This window comes from Nestor notabilis, unplaced genomic scaffold, assembly GCF_000696875.1.
Source record: "Nestor notabilis isolate BGI_N333 unplaced genomic scaffold, ASM69687v1 scaffold1855, whole genome shotgun sequence".
In the NCBI taxonomy this organism is placed as follows: domain Eukaryota; kingdom Metazoa; phylum Chordata; class Aves; order Psittaciformes; family Psittacidae; genus Nestor; species Nestor notabilis.
The window spans coordinates 62322-90244 of NW_009930426.1; the positions used below are offsets into that span (position 1 = coordinate 62322).

At 39.6% G+C, this 27923-nt stretch overlaps 1 protein-coding gene across 1 annotated transcript in view; it reads left to right on the top strand.

The window, feature by feature from the left end:
* The window catches only part of SCAPER (S-phase cyclin A-associated protein in the ER), a gene marked incomplete at its 3' end in the record, with an annotated part of 97834 nt that overhangs the window by 57846 nt on the left and 12065 nt on the right, over positions 1-27923 (top strand). Inside the window, exons 20-21 of the mRNA XM_010015382.1 lie at positions 6015-6141; positions 24065-24180. Coding sequence (XP_010013684.1) covers positions 6015-6141; positions 24065-24180 — 243 coding nt within the window. The remainder of the gene's footprint in view (positions 1-6014; positions 6142-24064; positions 24181-27923) is intronic.

A 27923-nucleotide genomic window follows, 5' to 3' on the forward strand; every position in this document is an offset into this window, starting at 1 on the left:
AGAAGAATCAGCTGAAAGAAACAAACAGTAGTAGATCTCCAGTGAAATACTATTATGTTGAGAAGCTATGAAAATAGACTATTGCCTATTATTAAGTACTACTGTACCTTGCTAACCAAGAGAGCAAACTCTCGCTAGTACTTGGAGTCTGGAAAGCTCTCAGGAGATGTGAAGTTATTGAGAAAAGTCATATCACAGAACAAAGGGGTTAAAAACTAGAGTGTGAAATGTGTTCTCTGTGTCAAAACAAACACAAGTTGTTTCTGTTTATCCCAGAGAAGGAGTTCAAATTGAAATGGAAGGATACTAAGAATACGAAATACTTACGGAATAACTTAGTGGGCTGTGGAATTTAAAAATGAAAAGTTCTGCAGGTTTGTTCTTGGGTTTGGGCTTTTTTTCCCCCCCCATTTAAAACGTGACACAATTGGTATGTTTATTTATTTGCTTTACAGAAGCAAATGTGATTTAGAATGAAATAGTTAATAGCTTTCTTTTATGCCTCGTTGCTTATGCCACATTTCTTTACTCACTCCTCTCTCCTGCCCTGCCAAGTGTGTCTTCTAAACAACTAAAACCATTTATGGAATGCAATTTCTTATCTGATTTTAGTTCTTAGTCATGTTGTCAGTTGTTACAGAAGAAAGACAGAACCCAGAATTACTCTTTGGCAGGTAAAAAGCCTTTTTAGATCACCTTTAAGATTAAGCCACCTCAGTATTATGAGACCACTGGTTTCCTGGTGCAGCTGATAGATTGTTTCAGTAGTTCTTATTATTTTAAGGTTTGAAGATTTATAAAACCGTTTGCACTAAGGAAGCACTGATCCAAGAGCTTTCCAAGCTTTACACTGGTAATACACTAATAGGAGTAAGCAGACAGGGTTTATCCTGCTTTGATAGACGTGGTATGTGTACCTTTTTCAGTTTCATCTGATTTCTGAGTGGGATTGTAAATAGCTCAAAGTAGGTTTTTGAAAACAAGAGTTTCAGATGATGTCTGGAACAGCTTTCTTTTTTGTAGTATCTGTTAAAGAAATTGTGTCCCTTAAGGGTAGAATAATTCCAGATACTGCCTTATTGGGTAGAGGTTTCACTCTCTGAACTATTTCATGTGGCAAGAGGGACTTCCAAGGAAAAGGGCCATGGACATTCTCACCTGGTAGCAGCAGTTGCTCCTGGCCTCTGTCCACTCTTCATCATCTGGTTGGTTACTGGTAGCACTGAGGTAATTTGTTAAATGCTGGTGGACTCTCGATGGGTTTGTACTATTAATCAGTATTCTCTGGGAACTGATCTCAGTGTCATTGTTTAGTATCCAGTCTGTTAAGTTGGCCTGTCAAAAGGTGTGTTGGTGATGACTCTTCTTCTTTGCATTAGAGCACATTTTTAAAAGGGAAGGAAAATATTTTCATGAAGTTAAAGTGTTATTTACATCTATGTAGTAGCTTTTTATCCAAAGGTAATATATTTCAGTGTTAAAACAATCTGCAAAGTGTAGTTGTCATCCTTTAATACAAGCAGGGACCACAGGAATAAATTAACTCCCTAGTCTAAAACCTTAGCCAGTCTCCCTTCATGCAATAAGGGATTGGGGGGTTTTCCCACATGCGTACATTTTTTTACTTGCCCTTTTTTTAAACTGTGTAAAGTAATATCAGTTAGTATGGAAACAGGAATCACTATTATCCTGAAATGGGAACCACTATTATCCAGAAAAAAGACTGTAGCACAGAAAGAGGAGAGTTAGGAAATGAAAAATGATATCCTGTTAGAGTTTGCTGGAGAGAAGATGGGAATGTGGTGTGGGGTTTGTTCTTGCAGAGCTAACTGCATGTAACCCTACAGTTTTTCTTATTTTCCTTATGGTATATCAGTGCCTTTCCAAGATGAACTTAACCTTGTAGGTTTTCTTGGTGTGGTAGGCTAGAGTCCCGCTAGGCCAGTTGTAAGATATTATACCAAAATACTGTTTACTGGAAAAAAACCTGAAGCTGAACCTATTTGTGCAAAATTCAGTTTCCAAACAGCTGCTGGAGTGTAAATAAAATAAAACTCAGTTAAACTTTAAGAAAAGATCAATTCCTGCTTCACGATTGGGTGAACAGTAGGTTTCATCTGCAGAGAACTGCAGATACAGGAATTCAGTTACATAAATTCAGGATTCGTTGTCATTTTTTCAGACAGCTTCCATTCCCAAAGCTAAAGAAGGTGTGTGAAGCTGCAGATGTTTAACGTCTGGCAGTGTGTGGGGCTGTGTCAAGATGCAGAATGGTGTTTTCCATTGCGTGGCTAGAGCAATGGGAGCATGCCTCGGGTGCCACTGGGTATGTTTGTTTGGCTGCGGGGCGTCAGGCAGTATGGAATACTGCGGGAGCTGCATGTTGCGTTAAGGGGATTCAGCATAACTCCAGTTCAGGCTGGGCAGGAACTGCCACAGACTTCCCCAGTTCTCCCCAGGCACAGGCTCCATGGGGAAGAATTGGGGCTATGTGTCCAGCTGGCATCTGGCCGCCCTCGGCAGGAACGTGCGGGAGGAGAAACTGCTTCTTCCGTACAGGAACTGCACAGAATCCAGCACTCTGCCCAGTCGAACTAATCCTTCCTTCCATACATTCGGTGTACAGCCAAGAAATCATGGATTTTAATGTGGAAGTGCTGAAATACATTGATGTTACTATTTCAAGGTAGTTTTTTTCTAGAGATGAAATGTGGGCTATAAATATGAACAGATCTTTTTCCCTTAGCCTATAAAATGTGTTAAACCAGCTAAAAATATTTAGCCCACACAAAAAAGAAAACCTTACTTCAGGCGATACTTTGTTTTAATTTTGTTTATATATATGCTGTATAAACGTTTAACAGGAATATTCCTCACTTTCCTATTGGCAGTGCAGACACATCAGATGAAGTATTTGTTTTTGCTGAACATACTATTTATATAAGTTGACATTATGGTAACGTTCTAAAACCAGTCAGTGCCTTATGTCCTTTCTGATACTACTTCTGTATTCTGAAGTATCTGTTTGTGGCAATAGTAAAGTCTTAATTAATGAGATGTAAATAACTTCAGATAAAAAGACATTAACTTTCCCTTTTATTTAGCCCTGTACATTTCCAGCTATTTATCATTCTCTGTATGGTGTAGTAAGCATTGGAGGAATACAAACTGGGGGACAGAAGGAAGATTAATTATCCTGCAATGTTTGGATTTGGACTCAACAGTATTTCCACATAGTCGCTGGATCAGGTGTTGATACCATGCTGTATTCATCTACAGCGCACACACAGAGTGTACAAGGAGTACGATATGTACAGAGAGTTTTCTCTTTCCAAATTGTTGGTGGCAATGATAGATTCTATATCCAAGAACAAGTCATCTTGCATAGATTTCTGGTGCTTTGAAACAGGCAGAAAGTTATTCTTGTCTCTGACACTGCCAAGAAGCCAGTATAAAGGATATTAAATTAAAATGATTTCTCCAGGGTTCGCTCAGTGGGGGGAGGGACTTTTTACTTCCCTTCCCCTTGTGATTATGTAGCAAATGTTACCTTTTTTTTTGGCAGAGGACCAACATGCAGCAGGACAAGGGGATGTAAGAGGTAATTTTTAATGTGGGAGAACCAAAAATTTATTCTTCTTGTTTCTGGCTGTGTGATGCTGAACACACCTTTAGAAATGTTGAATTTTGGTGAAAGCGTCCAGACAGGCTTTCAGAAGAAATGGAGAGCTGGAGCTTTTCCTGGAGAGGGAAGTTGTTGTACAGCATTTTTAACTGAGGGCAGAATCCAAACAGGAGTTTTAACTTAAGTAGCATCTTTATAGACTGAAGAGAAAAAAGAAAATTTGTTGACAGAAGTAACAATGTAATATGGTTATTTTCTCTTTAAGCAGTGTTTTGATAAACCTTACACATTTTGTATGCTGATGCTTAATGTAGATTAGGAAAGTCCCTTTCTTCATCCCTGTGGTTAATCCTAGTTGAATTCCATTCCTCTGATGTTAAATGAAGCCAAATGGAAACCCGTCTTGCTGTCTTCTATCAGATGAAGTTACAATACGGTGTGATGGGGTTTTTTTCAGTGCCTTATATATGCTTTAATCATGGAATTTGAGTAGATGTTTCAAAGAGAGAAACTCTTTTTTGCTTAATGTGCTAGGATGCTGCCGAGGTAGTCACCACTGTAAATGACATTCTGTGAAGATACCTGAGATACTCTGCTTCTAGATCATCTGTCTGGACTGCAGCAATTCTACTTTCCAGTGGTGCTGCAAATCCACTCCTTACACTCAGCAGTTAGTGGTCATCTGTTCTACTGCCCAAGTCCTCCAGTTATTTGTGTTTTGGCTTTTCATTTTGTTTCCCATTTTAGCTCGTGGCTCTCTGAATTAGACAGAGGTTTCCTCCAACCTCATTGCCCACATAGGAAATAGCAGTGCAGAAAATCTCATCAGGACGTAATCTCCCTTTATTTTTCTTGTCATAGAAAAATTCTGGCTGACTGTCAGTGGATTCAGCTGACCAGATGATAAGAAGTCCAGAACTCAAAATTCTGCAGCTCATTTTTATTTGCACTTTAAAAACATGTATGTTTGTTCAGAGTCTCTTGAAAGCTTTTAACAAAGCTTTTGATTTTTAAAAAGAAGAGGAGTAGGGTACCTGTTCCCTGTGATTAAGTGGAAACTCTCTGTTCTTGCCCCAAATGAATATTCTGATCTTACTGTTTTTTTACTACTGTGACTATTGTGGTATATTCCCAAGACATTCCATCCTTTCTCTTTTCTCAGAGAAGTTCATGTAATTTTCTCTTTGCCATTACTCCGTGGTCGCTTTGTGAATGCTTCCTGGCCGTTTTACATTGATCATCTCCCATTTTATGATAAGTGTTGATATCCTTCCCCCCTCTCTTCCTTCCGGTAGACCTGTGTTTGCTTCTAGTCACAACAGTATTTTTCCCACTCATCCTGCTCAATTACCAGCTTCGTTCCACTTCCAGTAGAAATTGCTGAAATGGTCGAACCCCGAAGGGCTACCAGACACTGAGCCTGTCATTAAGAGCAGCCAGTAGCAGATATTAAGGCAGCGATTGACAAATACTGAACGTACTTCCTTGCTCCTTCTCACAGTCCCCAGTTAAGGGACTTCAGCATTTTAATCATCTGCCTTAATGCATCTACAGATGCAGAAGTCTACATCAGAGGTAGTTACTGTCTTCCCATTCAAGGTAAAGAAGGAGAAAGCGTGAGTGCGTTTGGAGTGCTCTATTTTATACTTCAGGATGAGCTGAATGGTGCCTTGGAACTCTGTATTTCTCCTCACTATCTAGCAGGAGAGCATAGGTGAATAGCCCAGAGGCGGATGTGTAAAACTAAAATGAATCCTAACCCATGTGTGGCTCTATCACTCCCACCTCTGCATTTTGGCTTCATTACTGACCCTTGTTAATTAAATGCCCTTTCTGAGGTAGTCTGCAAGGTCACTGCCTTTCACTCATTCACATAACCCCGAAGAGCCATTTCTTTTATGATGCCTGTAAGAAATTAGCCAGGTAATCTGCTGTTCTTTTTCCCTTACTCATCTCAAGAGTGAACTACTCAGCTAAGTAGGAGGAACGGTTGAGTGATGGAAGAAAAGTAGGATAAAACCATGTTGAAAATGAAGATGGCAGAAACTAGCAGGATGAACTGTGGAGGGAGAATAGGGAATGAACTGCATTGAACAACAACAGAAACAAACATGTCGCTAGTAAAGAAGCATCTTCATGGCTGTGTTGTTCACAGTGTTTCTGTGCCATTTCCCTGAAAAAGTAGATAGTGAAATATCAGACACTCCAAGCTGACTGTCCTTGTTGTATTGCATATTTTACATGCTGTTTAGTATTAATATTTCCACTCGGATTTTCGTGATTACTTTATTAACATTCATTTAGCAGTGTTTGATTACGAAGACAAAAGTTCACATTATCAGGAGAGTTTTTGCTTTAACTGCTCTTTGTTTTCTGTTTAATATTGAAGGTTACAACGATTAGCAAAAGACCTTATAAAGCACCTCCAAATGCAGGATAGCTGTTCGCTGGGGAACAACAAGGTTCCTGCGCTGGACAGGACTTTAGGAGAGATCTCTCGTATTCTGGAAAAACAGGTATTGTAATTATTACTATATAACTTAGGATTAACCTGAGCCATGTTGCCCTCAAATGTCACCGGTTTGGATTTGGGAATGTGTTGGGATGTGTTGATAAATACATGACCTTGGTGTAACAAGCACTGTCTGCTATTACACTTTTCTGTGGTAACTGAAGCAGTGGATGCTTTTCTGTTTAGACATCAGATTTTATATAGGCAGTTTTGCAGAAGTGCTGAAAACATGCTTGAATGATGCTGGATTATCTGGGTAATGACTTCATTAGGGAAGTAGTGGAAACCATTATTATCATCAGGGTTGTTTTTAACCTGGGCCTTTTCAGTCCAATTTATAGTGCATACCCACAAACAGCTTTTACAAGGGGCCTACACAATTAGCAGAGAACAGTGGGAAGAATTGGAGCAGCTTTGCTGTCACAGCCAGCATATTGTGGGGTTATGGCTGAGTCTTGAAGGAGTACAAATCTGTTGAGTTTTCCCCGAGTACAGCTAAGCCGGTAGGTCTGTAGGATGAAGTTATTATGTGGATGTGTATGGGATATTTCTATGTTTTGAGCTTTTTCAGAGTGCTGTGTTTGTAAAGCATGTCTTGGTTCATGGTAAATGTTGGATTTTTATAATTGATAGCATAGCATTTGCATCTTTTTTACTGTTTCTTCATGGTCAGTATGCTGCCAGAGTGCTTTGTGTCTTTTAATGGGGTTTTATGTTCCATTAGGACCACAGTATTTGAGTTTTCAGATGGAACATTATGCTTCTTTCTCTCTTTAACCATTAGAAAATACTTCTCTTTTGTATCTGTAATCACGAAAATGAGTTCTCAAGAGAAATCAAATTAATGAAATCTGAGGAGAGGGTTGCATCATTGTGGTTCCGAATTGGTCTCTGTGAAGATGAGTGCTCTGCTTGATGCTCTCCACAGCTCAGTCAATATGGAGCATAATTGCTAATAGCATGTGCTTTTAAATACTGAATGCTGCCTGGGATGCATATTCAGACATGTATTCTGTTAGAAACTTTGAGCTGCTGATCAAGTTTAATAGTGTTTTTAAAAGAGTGATGACATTTTCAGATTTTTGCAGTGTGTTTGTTAATAATTGAAAAATTCATTATTTATTTCAAAATGCAGAAATAATGTTGTTGAATGAAGCCTATAAAAAAGTGAATTTATTTTGAATGTTATCTAAATAATTATTGGAAACTGGTTTGGGAAAGTGGTGTTGCGACCAGCTTCTCAGCAGTAGATATTTTCTGACATTTTCTTTTTAAATGAGACACGAATTGCAGCTAAATGTTAATCATTGATTGTTCATAACATTTTACTGCTTGTGGAGTCTGCAGTGAGGAATGAAAAGGTAAATTTGATAGTATTAATAGACATGCATTATTTTGTTGTCGGTTTGGAGTTTTACCCACAAAACATTACTCAGCCAGTAGTGAAGTATTATTATATCCAAGCGTCCTAATCAATAAGGTCAGAAAAGATTGATTTCAGTAGCTGTCACTGTTTACGGCACAGATCATACATAGTCATTTATAGAAGTGAATAGTAATTCTCTTGTTAACTTGGGAGTCAGGAAATCAGCAGACACATCTTACATGTCAATGGGCAGTGAAAAGAATCTTGATGGTGTCAGTCATCGACTGGGAGGAGGAGACTGACACTGTTAATTGAATTTCCCTGGAGAGCATAAAAATATACCATAATGTGGAGAGAGGAATGAGGGAGTGGGAACCACACAAGCTGTCAGCGTGTGTGAGCTGATAACATTGATTTACCCTTGCTAATGGCCTGGGTTGAATAAAGAATTGCCCTGAGGGAGGACAGAGTTCACTACGATAGATCCTTGCCACTTACTAGAAATTCTTCAGGCTCAGGAGAAGTCGGGCAAAAGTATTAGAGTATAAAATTGATCCAAAAAACCCTTCTTTTCTTTTGTTAGTAGTTTACACTAACAGAAAAATGTACTTATACAGTCTCACCGGAATATAAAGTTTTGGTTTACAATCCATGAAATAAAATGCTGAGCAGCTGTTGGTAACAGCAAATAAGGGAAATAAATGCCATTAAATTTCCCAACAAGAAGGAAGGGTTATTCAGCTCATTAGAAATTCCATGACTGTGCTAAAACAGCATTAAAGAATGGAGGTGTATTATTTATGCAGATTTCAATCATAAAAAGCCGCATAGGAAAGATGGGCAGTCCTGTCTCACTGGGGCTTAGACAGAATAGAGCAGACGATCAAATCAGACTGACAATTCCTTTTTGGACGTACTCTCAATCTGTTGAGTTTCATGGTAATGAACGAGGCTTTTTCTCACTTCTGAATTCTTCTATAATGTGGGAACGTTATAGGATGAGGTATGCTTGCACGATTATTGAGGTCAAACTTGCTTTTGTTTGGCATGTCTTCCTGGTCTGCTGGACATAAGCGGTCTGCACTTGGGGCTAAGTCATTTCACCAGTATAGCAAGAAGAGTTTGTTTAATGTAAACTACAAGGTTTTTGTGTATCTTCTAGATACTTGAATTTGAGAGATCTGTCTCTGAGGCACAGATAGCTCTTAACCACTGTATTTCTGAAGTCTTGTCTGTTTGCTGTAGCACCTTACCCACTTCACAGTGAACGCAGAACTCACAGGCTGCTGCCTGTTCCCCATGCAGCACAGCACAATCTACACCTTTCACTTTGAATCCAATGCATGATTTGAGTGCTAATAAACAAAAGAGGAATTGCTCTGCAAGTGGTTGTTAGATCTCCAGACACTTCTTGATCTGTCCACACTGGCTTACCTTGGCTGAAGCTCTACAACTGCTAGGGCTGCTGGTGGTTCAGTAGGGCTATTGAACCCTCTGCCAGGCAGGTATTTGCAAGTAAGCAAGTTGAAGTGCAGGTTTTGAGGATCTAACGTGGAGTACGGCCATTAACTGCATACAGCCTGTGGTTCATGTGCATTTTAATTAAATAAGCATGAAAGGTACTATAAAGCTATAAATCACAATGTCGTTCCAGTTTAAATAAATTTGAACCCCTCGGGTCATGTGTCCTTGCTTCTGCTAGTAACATCAAGCAGGAGGCACAAATCCTGATGGTGTGCCATCCTCGAGGTGTACCTACAACATGGACTGCTCAGGTGCTTGTTTGGGTGGGCTCTTGACAGCTGGAAGGTAGTCCTTGGGTTTTGTGCAGTCTCTCATCCTTTCTGGCAGAAGTCCCAGCGAGAAGAGATAGTCACTTTCACCTCTACTTTATTTAAAAGTGTATTAAAAACCCCAAACACACACAGAGACACAACAGCAAAATGCATGCATATGTTGCCCAGAAAGGCCTGGCCTGGTGTTGGCAGATAGTCATACGGGACTCTTCAAGCTCTTAATAAGATTGATAACATTCAGTTTAAGGTCTCCCATCAATGGGCCTTTGATGCTAAAAGAGGAACTCATGTATCCTCTTAAAGAAGGCAGCGCTGATGTTTGAAACTGCAGGGCTAAAGCAGTTTTTCTGCCACTGTTCTTCTGTTTTTATACACATTCATTCTTTGATGGACTAATTTTGCATATCCATCACTGAGGGCAGCAGTGTGTTTCAGCTGTGCAAGGAATTCCGGATTAACTGCTCAGGTTTGACTGGAGCGCTCATATTGAAATATCCTGGATAGGGAACCAGAAACCAGTATATTTAAAGCTGTCTATCCTATTAGTGTGACTACGGGTACAGTTTTAAGTTGCTGTTGCTTATATTATTTCTTTCCCTCTGTGTATAGAGGAGAGATTTACTAATTAAAATCCTGAAATCGTTTTCTACTGCATAGACATTAGACTTCACGCTGGCTGAAGCCTATACCTGTCTAAGGCTGTGAACCTGGCTTGAGTCAGAGGTTACTGTCTCTCAGGTGGTCATCCTTAGACTTGCTGACACTGCTTCCCTAAAGTTCTTCCCAAAATTTCATTTTTAGAGGGATTTTTGAGGGGGATCCAGGTTTTAAAAGTCCTTTGCCCATGTGATTTGACAGAAGATCTTACACACACGCTTCTGAAGAGAGGGCTGCAGCCATAGGGGAAGGTTTTGTAACTGTCCAGCGTAAGCAAACCTTACAGCTTAAGCTCCATGTCCATCATGAAGCACAGAGCTCTAACAAACAAGATTCCACTGGTTCTGGTGTTCGTAAAATGTGCTATAACTTTGTAGAGTTTTGAGAGCAGCTGTGTCATTAACCTCCCTCACACTCCCTAGGTGCTGTAAAAATCCCAGCAAATAATGGGGAGCGCAAATTCAAGTTGTTAAAGTGTAGAAGTAAAATGGATTCAGGAGAGTAGGAGGCTTTTATTAATTGGGCCACGGTGCTTGTAGTAACTTACCAGCTCTTTTCATACAAATCTAAAAGTAGCTGCTTTTCAGTAGAATCAGTTTCAAGATACTTACTTTTGTTACTAATTCAGGGATAGTATCCTTACTCAAAACAGATTTCAGGGGGAAAAAAATGTACTTCCTTAGAGAAGGTGTAGTTTTGTAACTGAAAAACGTGTGAATCTGAGCTGTTGACAGCCACGTTTTAATACGATGCTTATGATCTCTAAAACGTGCTCTCTCAGTGACCATTAATGGTTTGTTTTGTGTCGGGCAATGTTTTTGGGTTTGTGATTTTGAGATAGATTTTTCTGCCTCCTGCTTCAACAGTCCTGATGTCAGTTATTTACATTGCAGTAAAATGTTTGTCGTAGCTTTCAAATACATGGGGACTGCAGACAGACAGTGTTTATCCCATTGTGTAGACTGTCAGAAATGGCTGGCTTTAACAACACAGGCAGGCCTGCTATTTATATTTTATTCTTTAAACTGTCAGGCCCATTGGGTATGGTGACCATAACTAGTGTGAAGATTAATAGGCCAGTTTTGGAAGGCACACTGAGTTGCCTGGCCAACTCCTCCTGATTTTCTCTGTTGAAGAACTAAGGTATGGAACAAAAGCAATGTTAAATGGAACATGGGTAAGCTTTTGTACTGTTTCTGACAAATTTCTTCAAAAGTCTCTGCAGAGATTTTAAATTGCCCTCTGTGTGTGTAAATAAATACATATATATAACATGTATATGCAGACAAAATACAGTTTAGAAGCAGATACTCTATGCTGCAGATACTAAGTGTTGTTACTTACCTAAGAATACAGTGGGAACTGTGATTCTCAAACTCTTACACTTGTAATTTTGATGCTGCCAGAATTTGTGAAGCTGGGTATCTGCATGTTTCTTAGTGTAGCAGAATAGTGGAGCTATCAAAGAGAGAACTGAAAGACATTGAATATAGAGGCTGGATTTTATTTTCCAGAATTACGGAATCCTGGACCAACTGAAAGGCAATAACATATCTTTAAGTGTTCCTTACCTTACTGTTGATGGTGTTTGAGCTGAATGTGGCATTATTGCTGCACATAGTCATTGTCACTTTGAATGAGTGTTAGTATACTGTAATCTGATATCAAACTTTTGAAGGAAGTTTGAATTCATAAGCTAAGCAGGAGTAACGGAAATAGGTAGTGTATTTTATGCTAGATTATGTCACTGGAAAAACCAGGCTGGCTTTAAAGCACACAGGCCATAGCTTGAGGTTTGTGGTTTTATTTTATAAATGAAGAAAACTGTCAAATGTGAGTTAGAAGCAGCAAATTGTAAACCTAAAGTTTGGCTGAAAACAACTGATCCAAGCTTGGCTTGGTTCTGTGAATCAGCTATGCTCTTTAGAGGCAGGGATGGTCAATACCTCTGAAGAAAGCAAGAGTGTTGGCAGGCAGAGCAATGAGTCAGTAATCTTTTCAAAATGAAGACTTCTTGTCTTTGGATCCTTGAAGGGTCAGCTCAGAATAAGACAGTGGCAAAAATCTCTGGTCCTAAAAAAAACCTGTGATGGTTTCCTCCCCCTCCCAAATTATCTTGGTTGGCTTTATATAGGAAAAGGAGGAGATGGAGAGAGGAAAACAGCAATAGGTGAGTTGGAAATGAAATAGATTCCTCATTTCAGTAGCAGAGCATTTCTGTAGGTAAGCTGCAGTCCCTAGTTAAGGTTAAGTGTTAAAGAAAACTACTCCTCTAGAAGAAACGCAGCATAAAGCCTGATACATGGGTTCATTGAGAGCTGGAGAAACCACAGGAGGTGTCAGCTTATTTGTCACCCTCTTACTACATCAGAAAAAACATCATAGGGCATTATATGTCAAAAAGGGAGGAAATTACTGGTTTAGTGATTTTACCTAAGTCATGGACTAGTGGCTTTACCCAAAATGTAGCCGCATTGCCTGTATTTTATGATCTTATGTATATACTTGCGTACACACCCAGGCATATTATCTGTCTATTATTTAACACACAACCAATTCTGCGGCTTCGCAACTAATTCATTTCTCAGTCTGATTGAGGCTTTAAAAAGTTAATTAATATTTCTGTTTAAGCATTATTATAGTAATGAAAAGCTTGATCAAGATGCTAAAACTTTATAGGCATGTTTGTGATCAAGAGCTGTTTGTGTTTTGCTTGACCGTGATTTCTGTGGTGCAGCCCATTTCTGTTTCCTTGTTTCCACAGTATCTCCCGTTCCTCCACTAGAGGACACTACTGGCAGAAACAACAGCTTCTCCTTTCCATCCACAGAACTAATCAATCTATTTAGAAGTAGCATTTTCGTTTTGGCAGAAAAATGCTTCCCTAAGATTGTAATTTGGTTAATACAGATGTGACTTCTAAGGCTGAAGGTATTACCTACTAAATTAGTTTGCATGTTAATTGTCGTAGTTCTGTGTTTAGTTCTGGCTATGTTCAAAAGAGGCATTAAAATGTTGACTTTTGCATTGAACGAACAGGCTGCCATGTTGTTCAGTTTGAGTGCCATGCCTTCATCTTTGTGACATCAGGTTCAGCCAGTTCTGTGGCACTTCACATGCCAGTGTGCTCTGAAATCACACAGCTTTTTATTTTTTGGATGCGTTAGGATATTTACACAGGTAATGAGTATATATCCTGTCAAGACTTAAAATGTGCAATTGTACACAGTGCTCTATAGTTAAAAAACAGAAGTACACATATGCACAGTATTCATTAAAAGGAAACAAAACAAGGTAGCCACCTGCCCACTGTTTAGCAAGCACACTTACGAGGTGCTGTGGTCTGTGCTGTCTGCATGTCCTGCTCCTCTGCAGTGCAGCCCAAGGTGGCTGCTCTCCAGTGCCGGAGCAGGAGCTGAGCTTGGTGCAGTGGCAGCAGTGCCCCTGGGCCAGGGCTGTGCTGACCTCTGGCAGCAGCTGGCAAGGTAGATTCATGGCTCTGGATGAAAGCCCCCAAGCCCCACATCAGTCCTGTGCACTTTCCACCTCCATCCTCGCAGCACCCTGTGGAGTCCTTGCTGCTGTCACACTGTAACCTACTGCCTTTCCCTTCTATCTGTGGTATGTGCCTGTTGGCTTTTAGCCAGGGGAGGATTTTGATAGATAGCATGCAGGTTTACACTGAAGAGCTGCCTTTTATATTGGGCATTGGGCATTTTATGACCAAAGTGTATAAAAAAATAAACATGCACTCGCTATCTTAACCGTGCTTTCATCTTTGTGGTTTCTGTTCTTTATGAAAGTAATCGCTACTTTTAATTTGTATAGATTTCCAGAGGTTCTAACTTTGAGGTTCATTTCAGCTAAATATACAGTGCATTTCTGTGCAAAGAGTGGATTAATTTTTCGACTTTGGATATTCCTGCAATAGCCAGTTCCAGAGCTACAGTAACGAGAAGGAGGTTGGGCAATGTTGGAAGCCTGGAGTATGGGGTATTGTACTATATCTACTATGTTGATTGCATATGATCCAAGCTGCTACTACTAGTAGAAACATCAGGCAACCTGATCAACAGCAGCAGATCTGACACTAGCACAGTGGCAGTGAGTTCAAAGAGCAGGCTGGGGGCAAACACAGGAGGAGTTCTATGGACAGCATTTCCTACCCAAACAGCCTTTCCCTGTCACTGCCAGGAAGAAGTCAGTAGGTCACATGGGTGCTATGTGTTGTATGGTGGATGGGGCAGCTTTGTATCATCAATAACTCATTAGCCCAGAGTTTCTATAATCTCTGGATTAACCTTTTTCTCAAGCTGAACATGTTAGTAAAGGTCAGCCACAGAATATTTTTTAACTTGTTTGCTGGAAATGGTATTAAAAGGCAAGTTCAGTTCACAGATAAGCTCTGCAATGTGCTTATTCCAAGATTATTCAGAGGTTAATGTACTGTGCACAGTGGGGGTAGTTGATTTCTGGTTCTCTGGGATGCAGTTAAGTGTTGTTAGCTTCCAGTGCACTTACGCTGTACTGCTTATGGCTTTTTTTCCTTCTACATCAGTTTAGAACTAATACATCATATCAAAATGGATATAATGGAGATACATGTATACACACACACTCCAAGTATGCAAAGTTTCTTCACTAAGCATTTACAAGACAAGAGATACGTTTTAATACCATTAAAGTACAGGCAGTGATTTCTCAGTGATGAGAAAATGCCCTACACAGGCACATTTCTGCTAATGAGCAGGTGCCAGTTTAGAGATCATGATGAAGTAATGATAATTACAGTTTCTAAAGAAATTTAGTTTTTATTTCATTTAGTCTGCTGGTGTATCTATACACATATTTTCTTGAAAGTATTTTTAACATTTGACATCTGATTTGAGCCATCATTTCAACTTGAGAATGTATCACTTAGAGGTCTTTGTTGTCTGTTCTCATGTTTGCAGTCCTTCACAACCCCACGTTATTCCTCAGCCCTGCAGTCCTTTGTTGCAGTCCTGTAGATGGGGTGATCCAAGAGCGTACCCAAAGCATGAAAGCTGGGGTTAGAATTCACATGCTCTTGACTGCATTACAGGTCTTCAAACAACCATCACCCCCTGTCTTTATGTCTCCTCCCACATAATTTTAATAGCTTTAGGTTTGCTTTCTTACACTGGTTTTCATAGTTGAGGTTCAGCTGAAATCAGTGCTGCTTTCTAGGGGCTGAATGCTTTCAGTAGTGAAATGACATCCACGGGGGTGTAGGATTCAACGTTGAAAGAGATCTGTAACTTTCCTACTCACCAGACAATCTCTAGTCCAACAAACTGCTGAGAGAGAACAGGACAAGATCACGTAATTGTGGGTTTTATGTACTTGTTTAGGAACTTATGTTCATGAGATTATTCAGAAGAAGTCGAGATCGCCTTAGTTAATGGAGTCATCCATCTATGGAGATCTAGGAGCAGTTGTACCCGGTATTAGAGACGTAAACCTTGCTTTCCTCCTTTAATTGATGCACTTACTAGATGCCCTGTTATTTATAAATAGAATAAACATGTATCTTTAATAAGCACAAATGCTGCAATGCTCAGTGCTGTGTTTTGCAACTTCTATAAGGACAATTCTTATTTTTCCAAGCAGTATTGGCTGTTTTGTCTTACACTACTTGGCATGAATGAAAGAAGCTAAACAGGTAACATGCAATTCAGTAGTTTACCTTTACCTGTCTTTTCATTACGGCTTTCACTGACTCTCGAAGCTTCACAAACAGGATTGTGAGGGTCCTGTCCTTGTCATAGGAAGTGTTGAGTGCCTCTCTGTGATTTTACTGTTGAACTGAAAAGTCTCTGCAGAGCTTGATCCTATCAATAGGTTCATCTTACTTGATAATACAGTGATCCAGTAAAGGAGCCCTATCCAGTATGGCTTACCTTACAATATGGGCAGAAGTTTGGAAACAGGAGAATGAATAAAGTATATGTTGTGCATAGACAGAACCAAAATTTAGGAGCACAGGACATAAAGCGTTTGCAGGACAGGCTTAAGAATCGATTTCTTGGGAGTGGTATTGTCCCTAGGCCTGGACCAATTTGAAGTTGCTTGTCAGTAATGTACCTTCAGAGAGTGTAATAGTAAATACCTCTTCTCTTCTTTTTATTTTCAATTTAATTAAAAAATAAAGTAAGCCTCATTTTTATTGTTGCGTTTGAGCCACTTTTTCACCCTTTCTTTTTGTTTTACTTAGGCGTTTGTCTTCATTTCTATTAAATATAAGATATAGCTTAGAAGCTGAGATATGCACAGGAGTGTGCAAGTACTAAACATCATGCAGGGAGTGAAACGCCTTCTGCAAATTAAGGCCCCTTTACCTACCTGCCATCTCAGGTCCTAGGTAATAACCATCCTCTCCTACCTAAAGCCACGGAGATCAGTCTGTGTGGAGTTTAAACACAGAAACCAGAGGAGCTGCCTTATCTTGAAGGTTTCAGAATCAGCTTTAAGGCTTCAGAATTTGCACTTTGCTTTGCACGATAAGGTGGAAGGAGCACATCTCAAGGCCTCCTGTCTATGGCCTTTCATAGTGTTACCTGAAGAGCTTGGGGCTTTAACACGAAAACAAATGCAGGAGGGAGGAGTTGGTACAAACACATGATAGATATGTCCGTAAAGGGAATGAATACCTCCCCCCAGTGGTATGCAAATGTTTCCGAGCCGATTCCAGCTCATGTTTTAATCCTGAACTAGCTTCCCATTGAGATTCAGTGCTTGAAATTCTATTGTGGGTGAAGTCACACATTTTTGAAAACACGTTTGAGATTTTCGAAGGGAATGGGCTTAACAACAGCCCATTAATACTGATTTCACTAGAGAGAAGTATTACAGGGAACAAAAATGCCTACTGTAATAGAAAATACTATTTTGGTATACTCTACAGTGATTTTCACTGTATAAAGTTTTATGTCTGGAGGACTAATTAAAGAGTGTAGGTTTTCTACCCTCACAAATGTATCTATGGTTTGTATGTGCATGGAGAAATGCTTGTGTAGTTAAAGGGGGAGAGGGGGGGAAACAACAAGGAGGAGCCAGCTCAGGATTCAGTTGTCTGGTTTGTTTTTCTAAGGTAGCTTTGAACTGCATTTCTTAGCCCCTGGCGGTTTAGATAGAATCTTCAAACACTAGATAAAAGGAAAGAAGAAAATACTGAAGATGGATTTTAACTATATTTTACTAATTAGTTATTTCTTCCTTCAGCAAACAGTTCCACAAGTGTAGAATGGAGTTGCACAAGTTCAGCGTGTTCTTTCAGAAACAGAAATCAGGATGTTTCAAAGTGTTTGGGTTTCTTTCAGAAATACTTTCTTCTGAACAGTTTTAGTTCCTGAGGTCTGTTCAAACAGGTTCTCCAGGTCAGCTTCTTATTCAGACATAGTAGGCAGGACTAACAGAAGGTGTTCTTTTGGCTGATGCAGGAGAATACTCTTTTTTAAATCTACATAGAAAGAGGTTGGTCTTAGAAAGAAGATTTACACTGGAGTATTTAAGTTCAAAAAGATTTCAGATGGTCAAAGCATGGGGTGCTGAAGTTACAGAGAACAGAGACAGTAAAGATGCCATTAAATCATTTTAGCTGTTAAAGCTCTGCATTGTTTCTGATTCTGCTCTACTTACTAACCAATAATAATACTTTAACAGGAGAAATGTGTGGAAGTGAGTACTTTGGTCCAGGACATTGGATTACACCCAATAACTCTTGCACCAAATTAATAAATTATGATTTAACTAGGATCATATTTTTCTAGGAGATAATCAGGTTTGATTTAAAAACTTCAAATGATTGAGAGTCGACTATATCCTAAGTATATTATGCTCATCATTAATTACTCTTGGCATTAAAAAAATCATTATATTCTTACCTGAACTCATCCAGTTTCAGCTTCCAAACATTAGCTGTTACTGTGCATTATGAGAAATCTTTCCAGTCAGGTACTTCCACACTGTGATCCCATCATATTATTACTTTCCCCAGCATAAGCTAACTTATGCTTCTTTCATGTGTCATGGTGAGGCAGGTTTCTCTGCCCTTGTATCTCCTGGTTTACAAATCTTCCAGTTTACCAGATGTCCTGTGTAATGAGGAGCAGCAGGTTTTGGTCTCGCTTCTGTCCTGGAATGTTGTACACTGAACCCAAAAGCTGTTATTAATTAATGCTTGCTTTATTTCTCTCTGTTACTTTGTATTACGTCCTGACTTGTATAAAGAAATCCTAGATTTCTTCTCCTGATTTGGTTTTATTTCAGAAGCATACAGTTTATATTAACTGCTTTAATGAGTTAAATGAAACCCGGCAAAGTAGCAGCAGAAGTCATTTGGCCTTGTCACCTATTTCTTTGTTGACCACGTTAGGTATGATGAGACACATGTGTGAATTGTTTGGGGTTTTTAGCCATGTGTATTTTTCTGTACCAAATGCCAGATAATGGGATTAAAACATTATTTTGAACTTTCTATTTAGTCTGCTAATTTTCAAATTTGCTAACAGTGTATCATTGGGTAAGTGGTTCTTCTGGAGGTGCCACAGATGCCAAACCATGATAAAATCCACCCTATCTTGTTAACGAACACAGAAACAGTTGTTCCCCATCTGCTGCCTCTGTCTGAAAGGTTAGGAAGCCCTTCCTTTCTGATCACAAAGGACATAATTATTGTCTGTAGAGGAGTCAAGTACAAAGACAGTTCATCCAGTCTGACCGCTACTACACTGCAGGCCACCAAAGATTAACAGCTGCTTCTCCTTTGATTAGGTTAGGTAATAACAGTTACTTTAGTTAATAATTGGATGGATTCCCAGGACATGTAATTCAGGTTTAAGCTGTCATTTTTTGCTGGCATGTAGCTGAGCTGTATTATTGGAACAGAGCCTGTAATCCTATTAGTCAGTTGTCACTCAAGCTATAGGAGAGGAGAAAAGGGGAATTCAAATCCATTAAGGTGTTGTACCAGGTAGGTAAATAAGTCAGCCACGCTTGCCCAGTGTGCAGGAAGCTGTTTTGACTGTCATAAGGAAAAAAATCATTTTAAAAAGATTGATTTTAACTTTCTTGAAATGTTTAATTCATAATTAATATATAAAATGGTTAGACGGTTTGTTTAATTGATTGTTATTTCTTTTTCCTTTGCCACGCATGCAATGGTGTACACACACTCTGCTAAAGTTACTTGATTCATGCACTCTTCTGCTGAAATTAGTTGCCATGTGCTCTAAATGACAAGTTTACAATGGTCCAAAGATTAAAAATACATACTTCATATCACATCAGCTGTGTTGGCTTTCTTCCTGTACAAATAAGACCACTGTATTTCACAATGGTAGGCCTGAGAGGGATAAGGAAAACAAGACTCTCTCCATGTGCTGACTTCAGTGCTACATCAGCTGCTCTGAAGACTTAGCCTCTGTTAGTGTTTTGCTAATGGTTAAGACACATCTAGGTGGCATCCCCAAGGCTTTTGTGCCTCCTCCTCTCTCTGTTAAGAAGTGCATAGATGGTAGTAGTAACCACTTTTGCCTACATGATCATTTGTCCCTGCTCTCCTGCGTGAGTGCCTTGAAATCCTTCTGTACTTAGAAATCAGACAGTTTAAAAATACTATTTGTAGTCGTGAGTTTCTGAAAATATGAATGAGGAAGCCAAGTTCTTCCACACTGTTTGAAAACCAGATGTTTATGTGTTTTCTTTTGTTCAAGAAATATGAATCCTGTTACGTTGATTGCCTTTTCTGAATAACCTTCCGAGTCGAAATATGCAGCCACTCAGTTTCTATGGTGAAATGATGAAATAGGTTTCAGAAACATCTACCTAAGTAATTTGGGAGACTAAGTTAGAAGTCTGGAGGATTCTTTCAAGCAGCCAAGATGTGCCATATTGGTTTATGTTCTTTTCAAATGGGGAGGTAGTATTTACTCCCTGCAGAATCTGTCCTTTTTCATCCTCACGTGGTACCTGATCTGCTCACTGCCTTGGCTGCTACCAGAGTAGAAGTCGTTGTTCCCTGAACGAGTCTTTCATTCTGACACAGATTTAAATAGGGACCAATTTGAATAAGAATGTTCTGTGAGTAGGGGCTTTGAATAACTTACATGCATCAATCTACCTCTTTCGAATTCCTGTTATGTTGTGCTATGTATCAGCTAATGTCAAGCTTTAGCACTATGGACCATTCAGTGAGTTTGTATTGTATTTTGAAGGATATAGCTTAATTTTGGAAAGGTAGCTAAATTGGGTAAGATAGCCTGCTCCCATATGTTTATACTTTAAGAAATATTTCTTTAGGTGAATACACAGATACTTCAAAATTTGAAAATTGTCTCAAGTAGGAATTAATTCAGGCTTACTTTAAAATAATTTGGTATTATTTGGCTGCTGTACTTCAGAGATAGAATGATAATACTTATCAACATTGGGGAGGTTTAATACTGTTCATGTATCATGGAATCATAGACTGGTTTGGCTTGGAAAGGACCTTAAGATTATCTAGTTCCAACCCCTTGCCATGGGCAGGGCCGCCTCGCACTAGACCGTGATGCCCAAGGCTCTGTCCAACCTGGCCTTGAGCACTGCCAGGGTTGGAGCATTCTTTATGCACAGCTCATCAATACGAGGTTTTGTAGTGTGGTTAGCTGAGAGATTGCCTGGGCACATTTCCTTTTTTCACCGTTTCCTCTGGTACAGGTCACACAATGTTCACTCTGAAAACATCAGTGATGCAATATTCAAGTGACTCTTCTGGCCCTTTGTGGCTAGGGCACGTTTTCCCTTCAGTTCCCATGACCTCCGCTGACCCAAGTCCAAACTTAAGGTGCTGTGCCTGAACCTGGGATTCCTGATAGCAGGATGCTTGCCTGGTGACCAGGGGCATTCACAAGCACCATGTACCAGCAGTTACTATGGTAATCAACATTGCCTTTTGACAGACAGGTTAAAAGCTCTTGGATCTCTCCATCTTACAAGAATCCTTGGAGATAAATACATTAAATATCATGCCAGAAGTAGTGTATTCATAAACCCTATGTGGCAGTTATATAGTCCTTTATAAGCATGGTAAACAAATACTGTGCTCATGCATCTTCCCAAGTTTTGCTGCTGGTTTGTTTCTTCCTTTTATTGAAGTTTTTTTCCCCCTCTTCTGTGCACATAGTTAGGGATTTATTTCCCTGATGGCTATGCATCCAAATGCTGATTAATTTTTATGAGTAACCTAGAGAGGAGAATAATAGCACATAAGGCTAAATCCTGTAGAACTGGGAGAAATTACAAACTTGCTTCTGCTTCATAGAAAACTGTGGTAGTAAAGGAAGTTCATTAGGATGTAAATATGTATGTTGCAAAGTGTACTTGTATTTTAGCAAAGTATTAGACAGAATTGAAACAGGCACTCTGGAAGGAGTCTGTCTATAAAAGGAGCGATGCTCCAGATCTGAGTGGAAGGCGAGCATATAGGAAATCAAACAGCTTCAAAAGGTTAATATTCTTTTTAAATGAAGATCTCCTCTCAGAAGTAGGGAAACATTACAGCTTCTTTCAGTGTGGCTCTGGTGACTGATCTGGGGGGGGAATTTCTTTCTGGATACTTCATTACTAGGTATTTATGCAGAAAAGAAGAGTTCTGGAAAAAAAATCACAGATAAGAAGAGTTTCCATGGAAAAAGAAAAAACAGGATGGGTTTAGCATTAATGAGTATACAGACTTGAGAAACAAGCCAAGTAGGAAAATGTAGCAGTGTATGATTTCAAGAATGAAGTAATTACTGAGAGGAGAAACAAAACGAGTGCAATAAAATGGGATATAACTCAGAGTAATGGGATGAAATAGAGAAAGGGCATATTTGGTCTAAGTGACAGGCAAGGCTTCTTCGCCACAAGTGCTAATAGGTTGTGGCATAATCTCCCATGAGAAATAGGGAAAGTGAGAAGTGGGAAGCGCTTGGCACGTTTAACGTTGGAGTAACACTAACAAATAAGCTGTAGCAAATAAATCAGCAGCATCACATAAATGTCTTTCCAGTTGGTGTGCTGCAGTGCCAGCATGCCAATCACACACAAATCCTCATGCACATTTGTCTACACTGGTTATTATTGTGTGTCTCTTGATTGCCAAGGAAAATGCAGCCCTGAAATAACAAAATCTCTCCTTACACTTATGAAGTTTTAAGCTGAAGTGAAAATCGATAGCTCGGAAGGGCCCTGGGCTTGTGCTCTGCAGCACTGGTGGAGCAGGGGAGGAGAGGAGGACGCTGGAGAACTGTGGCCCTGAGCCAAGGTGCTCCACTAACATGACCTGATTTGTGACAGGACTGTTTCTTTGCTGCTTGGCTGTCTTTTCCTTACGAGTCCATCAGGAGGTCGATGGAAAGCGTGGCGGGGGTCAGTGCTTACTGCAGTTACTCCAGGCACAGCGCAGCGTGGAACTTAGGTGTAGGTGTTTGCTTGAAAGAAATATCATGGAGAGAAAGCTGCATGATTAAAAAAAACCCAACAACACAACCTAAGATACATACTTTTGGATTTACAGCTAATCTAATGTCTAATTCCCACAGGGAAAAATGTTTCCTTTCTAAATCCTATCTTGCTCACTTTTATTTCCAGTTGTTCAAAGAAAGATTTTACTGCCAGAGTCACTAGGAGTTTTTTCTGTTACGCATCCTGTATAATATAATACATTCTTTACAGACCAATAATTATTGTATTTATAGAGCACTTCCCATTTTTTCCCCATGTGCCAAGTGCCTGTAGCACTCGGGGGGGGAGGGAAGGGAAGAAAGAAATTATTTCTTATTAACTAGAGTATCTTCATCATTGACAAAATCAAGTTGATTAAATACAAACTGCCAACAAAATTAGACAAAATGAGCAACTTAAAAGTAGAGAAGAAAAATATCTTACTTGCTTTATTTTAAACTGTAGGAGATAAAACCTATTTTTGCAGGGAAGGAAAAGGGCATGAATAAGTTCTAAAACACAGGACCTGCTCCAGCCAAAACTCAGTAATTTGCGAATTGTAAATTCAAGGATGGTATTAAAGTGTAAAATTCTGCTAAGTGGAAGTTCAGAGAGGGCACCTATAATAAAGAAAGGTTAATTTAGAAAGCTGGGACACTTACAAGACCAGTTGATATTGAACCTTTCCATTTATAACCAGCAACACAGCATAACGAAAGCAAAACAAACTAGATGTGTCATACATCAGAGCTAAAAATATTCATTCATTCTGCTGCATTTTGAGTAAGCTGCAGGCAGTGGATTAGACAAAGAACCTGGGAGGGCAGTAAGTCGGGAGCTGCCAAAGAGCGAAACTACACCAGTCATCTCTGTGCCTTCTGTAGTTTCCAGTAACTGAGGTACTACCAAAAATCGCATCCGGAATTTTAACCTGATTCTTAAACTCTAAGCAGTTAATTCGAGGAGACAGAGCAGCTGCCCAGCTTGTATCCTCAACAGCATCTATCAGGCAACATTTCTGCCTTTCCAAGATTAAGGAAAAAACAAGACATCTATGATCTGAGTGGTGACGCTGTCAGGCTCTCTTCTAGATCAGTGACTTGACTTTGTGGGGTCCATGTTCTTGTGAAATGAGTAACCAGGGGTCATCAACCAGAAGATGATGCTCATGTTCTAAAGGGATCTGCCCAAGCTATTTTATGCATACAGTGAACAAATCAGGGAACAAGCCTGGAGGCTGTCTCCTTTCGGAAGAGTTCAATGAAAAGAGGAAGTACCCACCTAGAGATTGTCTGTGTTCTTTAAATCATATCCAAAGCTATAAAGTATAGCTACAAAGATAGCAGCAACAGTTCGACTGTATCAGCTGTAGAGTATTTGATATGTATGCATAATCTTTGAATAAAATAGCACCTGAGAATTTCAACTCCACTCTAAACAATGCTCTTCCCTGTGCACTTGTGGTGAAATGCTCTTTTCCATAGGTGTTTAACACGATAAATCCATGTATTGAGAATTTTCTACATTGACAAAACTAAGGCCAACTGTCTACCTGGCATATCTGTTATGTAGGAATTTCTTTAATTGAATGTTGGTTCTCTTCTGTGTGTGTGTTTCTCTAGAACACAGCAGACCAAATAGTATTTCGAGCTGCGGGAGGACTGACTGCCCTTGAAAATGTTCTTCAAGCAGTGACTTCTCCCACCAATCTGAAGGCAGTTTCACGGATTCCTTTTAAGTAAGTGTGATGGGTCCTTCATTTGCCACTTGGAATCACCAGAATATGTTTCACATCTGCTGCTTCACCGCTTCTCCTTCTCATAATCCAGTGTTAAGCTTCAAAGAAAAAAGTCTTGTCATATTCTATGCTGCCAGGGAAGGTGAAAGACATTTCCACTCAGCCCCTGGTTTTCTAACTTGGTGGTTATATTTGGTTGATATATTTGAGCAGGGGCATCCCTCATTGTACAAAATGAGAAAAGAGAGAAAACTGTACTAAACAGAAGAGGAGGTACATATCTTTTGAAGTCAGTCTGTAAAGATGTCTAGTGGGAAGTGGGGGAATTTTTCAAAGGGTTGTAATTCGCTGGAGCCTGAATGCTTTTAAAATGAAGCAGTTGTAAGATACTCCTAGCTGAAAGGGCTTCTACAAACAGGTAAGTCAAAATTCTTGTGGATTACAGGAATTCCTCTTTATAGCACATCAGAATAGAAGGATTTAAATGTCTAATCCCTAAAAAAAAGGTGGTGACTAAAGTGAATGCCTGTAAAAACTGATAACTCAAAAGCATGCTTTTTTCCCTAATCTCTAACTGAAATTTTTATCCATTCAAAAACATATATGTGCTGTCAGAGCAGAGTGAGGCATGGTTTTAGTACAAGAGGAACCAAGCCCAGGACATCTTGTGTACCATTGTCATAATTTTTGTGTAGGTATATTTTAATATTATAATAACTGGAATTTAAGCACTACATTGTGTGGGTTTGGATTAAAACTGCCCATTAATATGTTACGGGGCAGCTGTGAAGTGCTAGAAAAGAGCGTCAAGGAAAAAGCTTGCTTTTCGTATCTTCACTTCGCTCTTCAAAGAGAATGAAACTCCACTTTCTTGCTGAGTCACATAGAAAGCACTTTCTGCAGGTCCAGCCAGCTCCACTGGTGAGCAGTCCTGAACTGGTCCTGTGGGGAGCAGCTCAGCAGCAGCCTTTGGCCTCCTTAACTTGCAGAGACTCTTAATTCTGAGTTACCCTCATCAACGTGGGATCAGCGTGGAGAGATCAACTTTGCAAGGGAAAGGGCTGCGCTAAGACTTAACGGCCACACAAAGTTGGATTTACATTTAGCTTTACATTCTTAGAGTCTGCAGCTTTTATACATCTTCAGATTTTTTTCTTTCATTTTCGGAATAGTCTCACTTTGGCAATCTTTGTTGAGGTGGTTTGGGAATAGTGCATTTGTGTCACTGAGAACATTGTGTTTGACACTTTTTAGGCAGTGTGAAGATGTGTTAGTTCTCAGAGGAACTTGTGTGCTGGTAAATAAAGCCCCATGTCAGCTACATTTGTGTAACAGAAAAAACATGAGGTTTATCAGAGGTGCTTCTCTCGGCAACATTTACTGGTTATCCCATACCTATTTCAGACCAGTATAACTGGTTTCTCAGATGCCTGAGCCTATTCATGACTGAATTATAAAAAGAATTTTTAAACCCTTGAAAAATTCCTCAGACCTTGTTTTATTAATGCAAGTTTTCAAATCTCTGTGTTTCCAAAAGAAATTTCAAGGCAGGAAAGAGATTAATACAAACTCTTCTAATAGCTTTGTATGTTAAATAATCTCCTGAAGAATTTCACTCAGTTACTGAAAGAGTGTTCATTCAACATTACAGCAGATCATAGTCTCCAGTTTGTAGGCATCTGAAAATACTGGAGTTTGGAAGGTATACATCAGGTTGCATGTAATTTAACACAGGATTTTGCTTTCTAAAGCCATGTGCTCTTGCAGGTTTTTGTGTAAGACTAACGGCTTGAGTCTAACTCAGAGTCTGCTGGAAGTGTCACAGTGAACTTGGTGTTGCTGCATGTGATGCAAAACCTCCTCTATTGTAATTTTTGGGGTTGTCTTTCTGATAGAGAAGAACATAATTTGTGCAAAGTCTGCAACTCAAATGTTGAGAGCAAGCAGCAGTTCCAGGGGGTGGGACTTTGTATGAGCAGTTTGAAGCAGGCAGGAACGTGGCTGGTTTAGAGGAATGGTGTTAATGTGTATTAGTACGGCCTCGCTGAAAGTATTTAAAGAGGTCTTCAAATGGCTTGCTTTAGACACAGAATGTTTGAGAGAGTTTCAAAACCAAAGGATAATCATAATTTTGTTCTTTAAATGAGGAAATACCTTTTGTGCAAATGTAATTTACATCCTGACTTCTTAAAATTTTAGTATAGAGAAGGGGCAGTTTTCTCCGTTTAAAGACAGAGCAAAGCCCTATGGAAAGAAGCTGAATTAAGACCTGTCATTAATTGCCCCTGCTTTGCCAAAGGACCCTGCTGTACTTAAGATTGTTTGTGTGCTTTTGCAATGCATAACCATTTGTACTCATCTTATATTAGGAATTTATCTGTTGTTTTGTGATGAGGATAAGCTATTTGCAAGTAGGTGAGGAGATTACATAGGCTTTTACCTCCATCTCTCTTTCTCCAGAATCCTGGCAGTATGGTGCAGCTCAGAACATTAATCCCATGTCTACAAGATAAAGCTTTATTATCAGAAGATTTAACAATATGCTTGTTGTTTTGGACTACTGTCCAGATTGGGAGCTAGACCAGCAGGACAGCAAATGCTGTGAAAAAGATGTGACATTTATGAGTCAGATGATACATTTGGTGTTGAGGCAATTTTTCTCTCCTTCAAATAAGGAGAAAGGAAAAGAGAAAGCAGGGGATTATAGTACGTTTTATTATTGGTGTTAACATACAAATTAGTGCTCAGCTGCATTATTTCTTGAAGTAGCATTTGTAATTTCCCTGTATTTGTTCAGTTCTCCACAAAATAAGACATACTCAGCAGAATTTTCAAGAGCTTTCAGAGTCTTATGGTATTTTTCTTATGCTTCTACAGAAAACCAAGTAAGAGCTCCAGAGCAAAACATTTTGATGACTTAAAATCAAGACCAGAAAATAAGTCTCATCCCCAGCGTTGCCTCGCATATTTGCTATGGGCAACTCTTCTGTGCCCTTCTGTGCCATAACATGTTACTGGCCTTTAGAATTGTAACAGTTCTGCTAACAAATGAGGTTTGTAGGGTTTGTTTAATTAATATTTGTGAAGTACTTTGAGTTCCTTGGATTACCAGCATTTTTGAATAGAAATTAGCAGGAGTTGTATAGGGAACAAAGGAGGACTTTTGTTACAAGTTAAGACATGATTAAAGTCGGGTTTATTATAAGGTATCTTCTCTACTCATACAATTTCTTGCATCATATACTTAAAGCAAGTATTAAGGGGGTAAAAAAACCTGAACCATAATTACATAAAAAGCAGAAAACAGTGCCCACATAATATTATGAATGGGATTGATACAAATTACTTCTTTCAGTAAGAACTATTTTGAGCTGGGAACTGGTTTTATAGCTTGTTCTTTATAATTTTTACATGATTTTATGAGCATACATTTGTTAAGCTGTGCTGTTACTACTCATTCAGTTCTACAGCCAGTGTGGCCAGCAGGTTGAGGGAGGGGATTCTCCCCTTCTGGTGTGCTCTGGGGAGACCCCCACTGCAGCCCTGATCCAGCTCTGGGGAACAGCACAAGAGGGACGTGGAGCTGCTGGAGCGAGGCCAGAGGAGGCCCCGGAGCTGCTGCGAGGGCTGGAGCAGCTCTGCTCTGGAGCCAGGCTGAGAGAGCTGGGCTGGGGCAGCTGGAGAAGAGAAGGCTCCTCAAGGGGACACCTTAGAGCAGCTCCAGGGCCTAAAGGGGCTCCAGG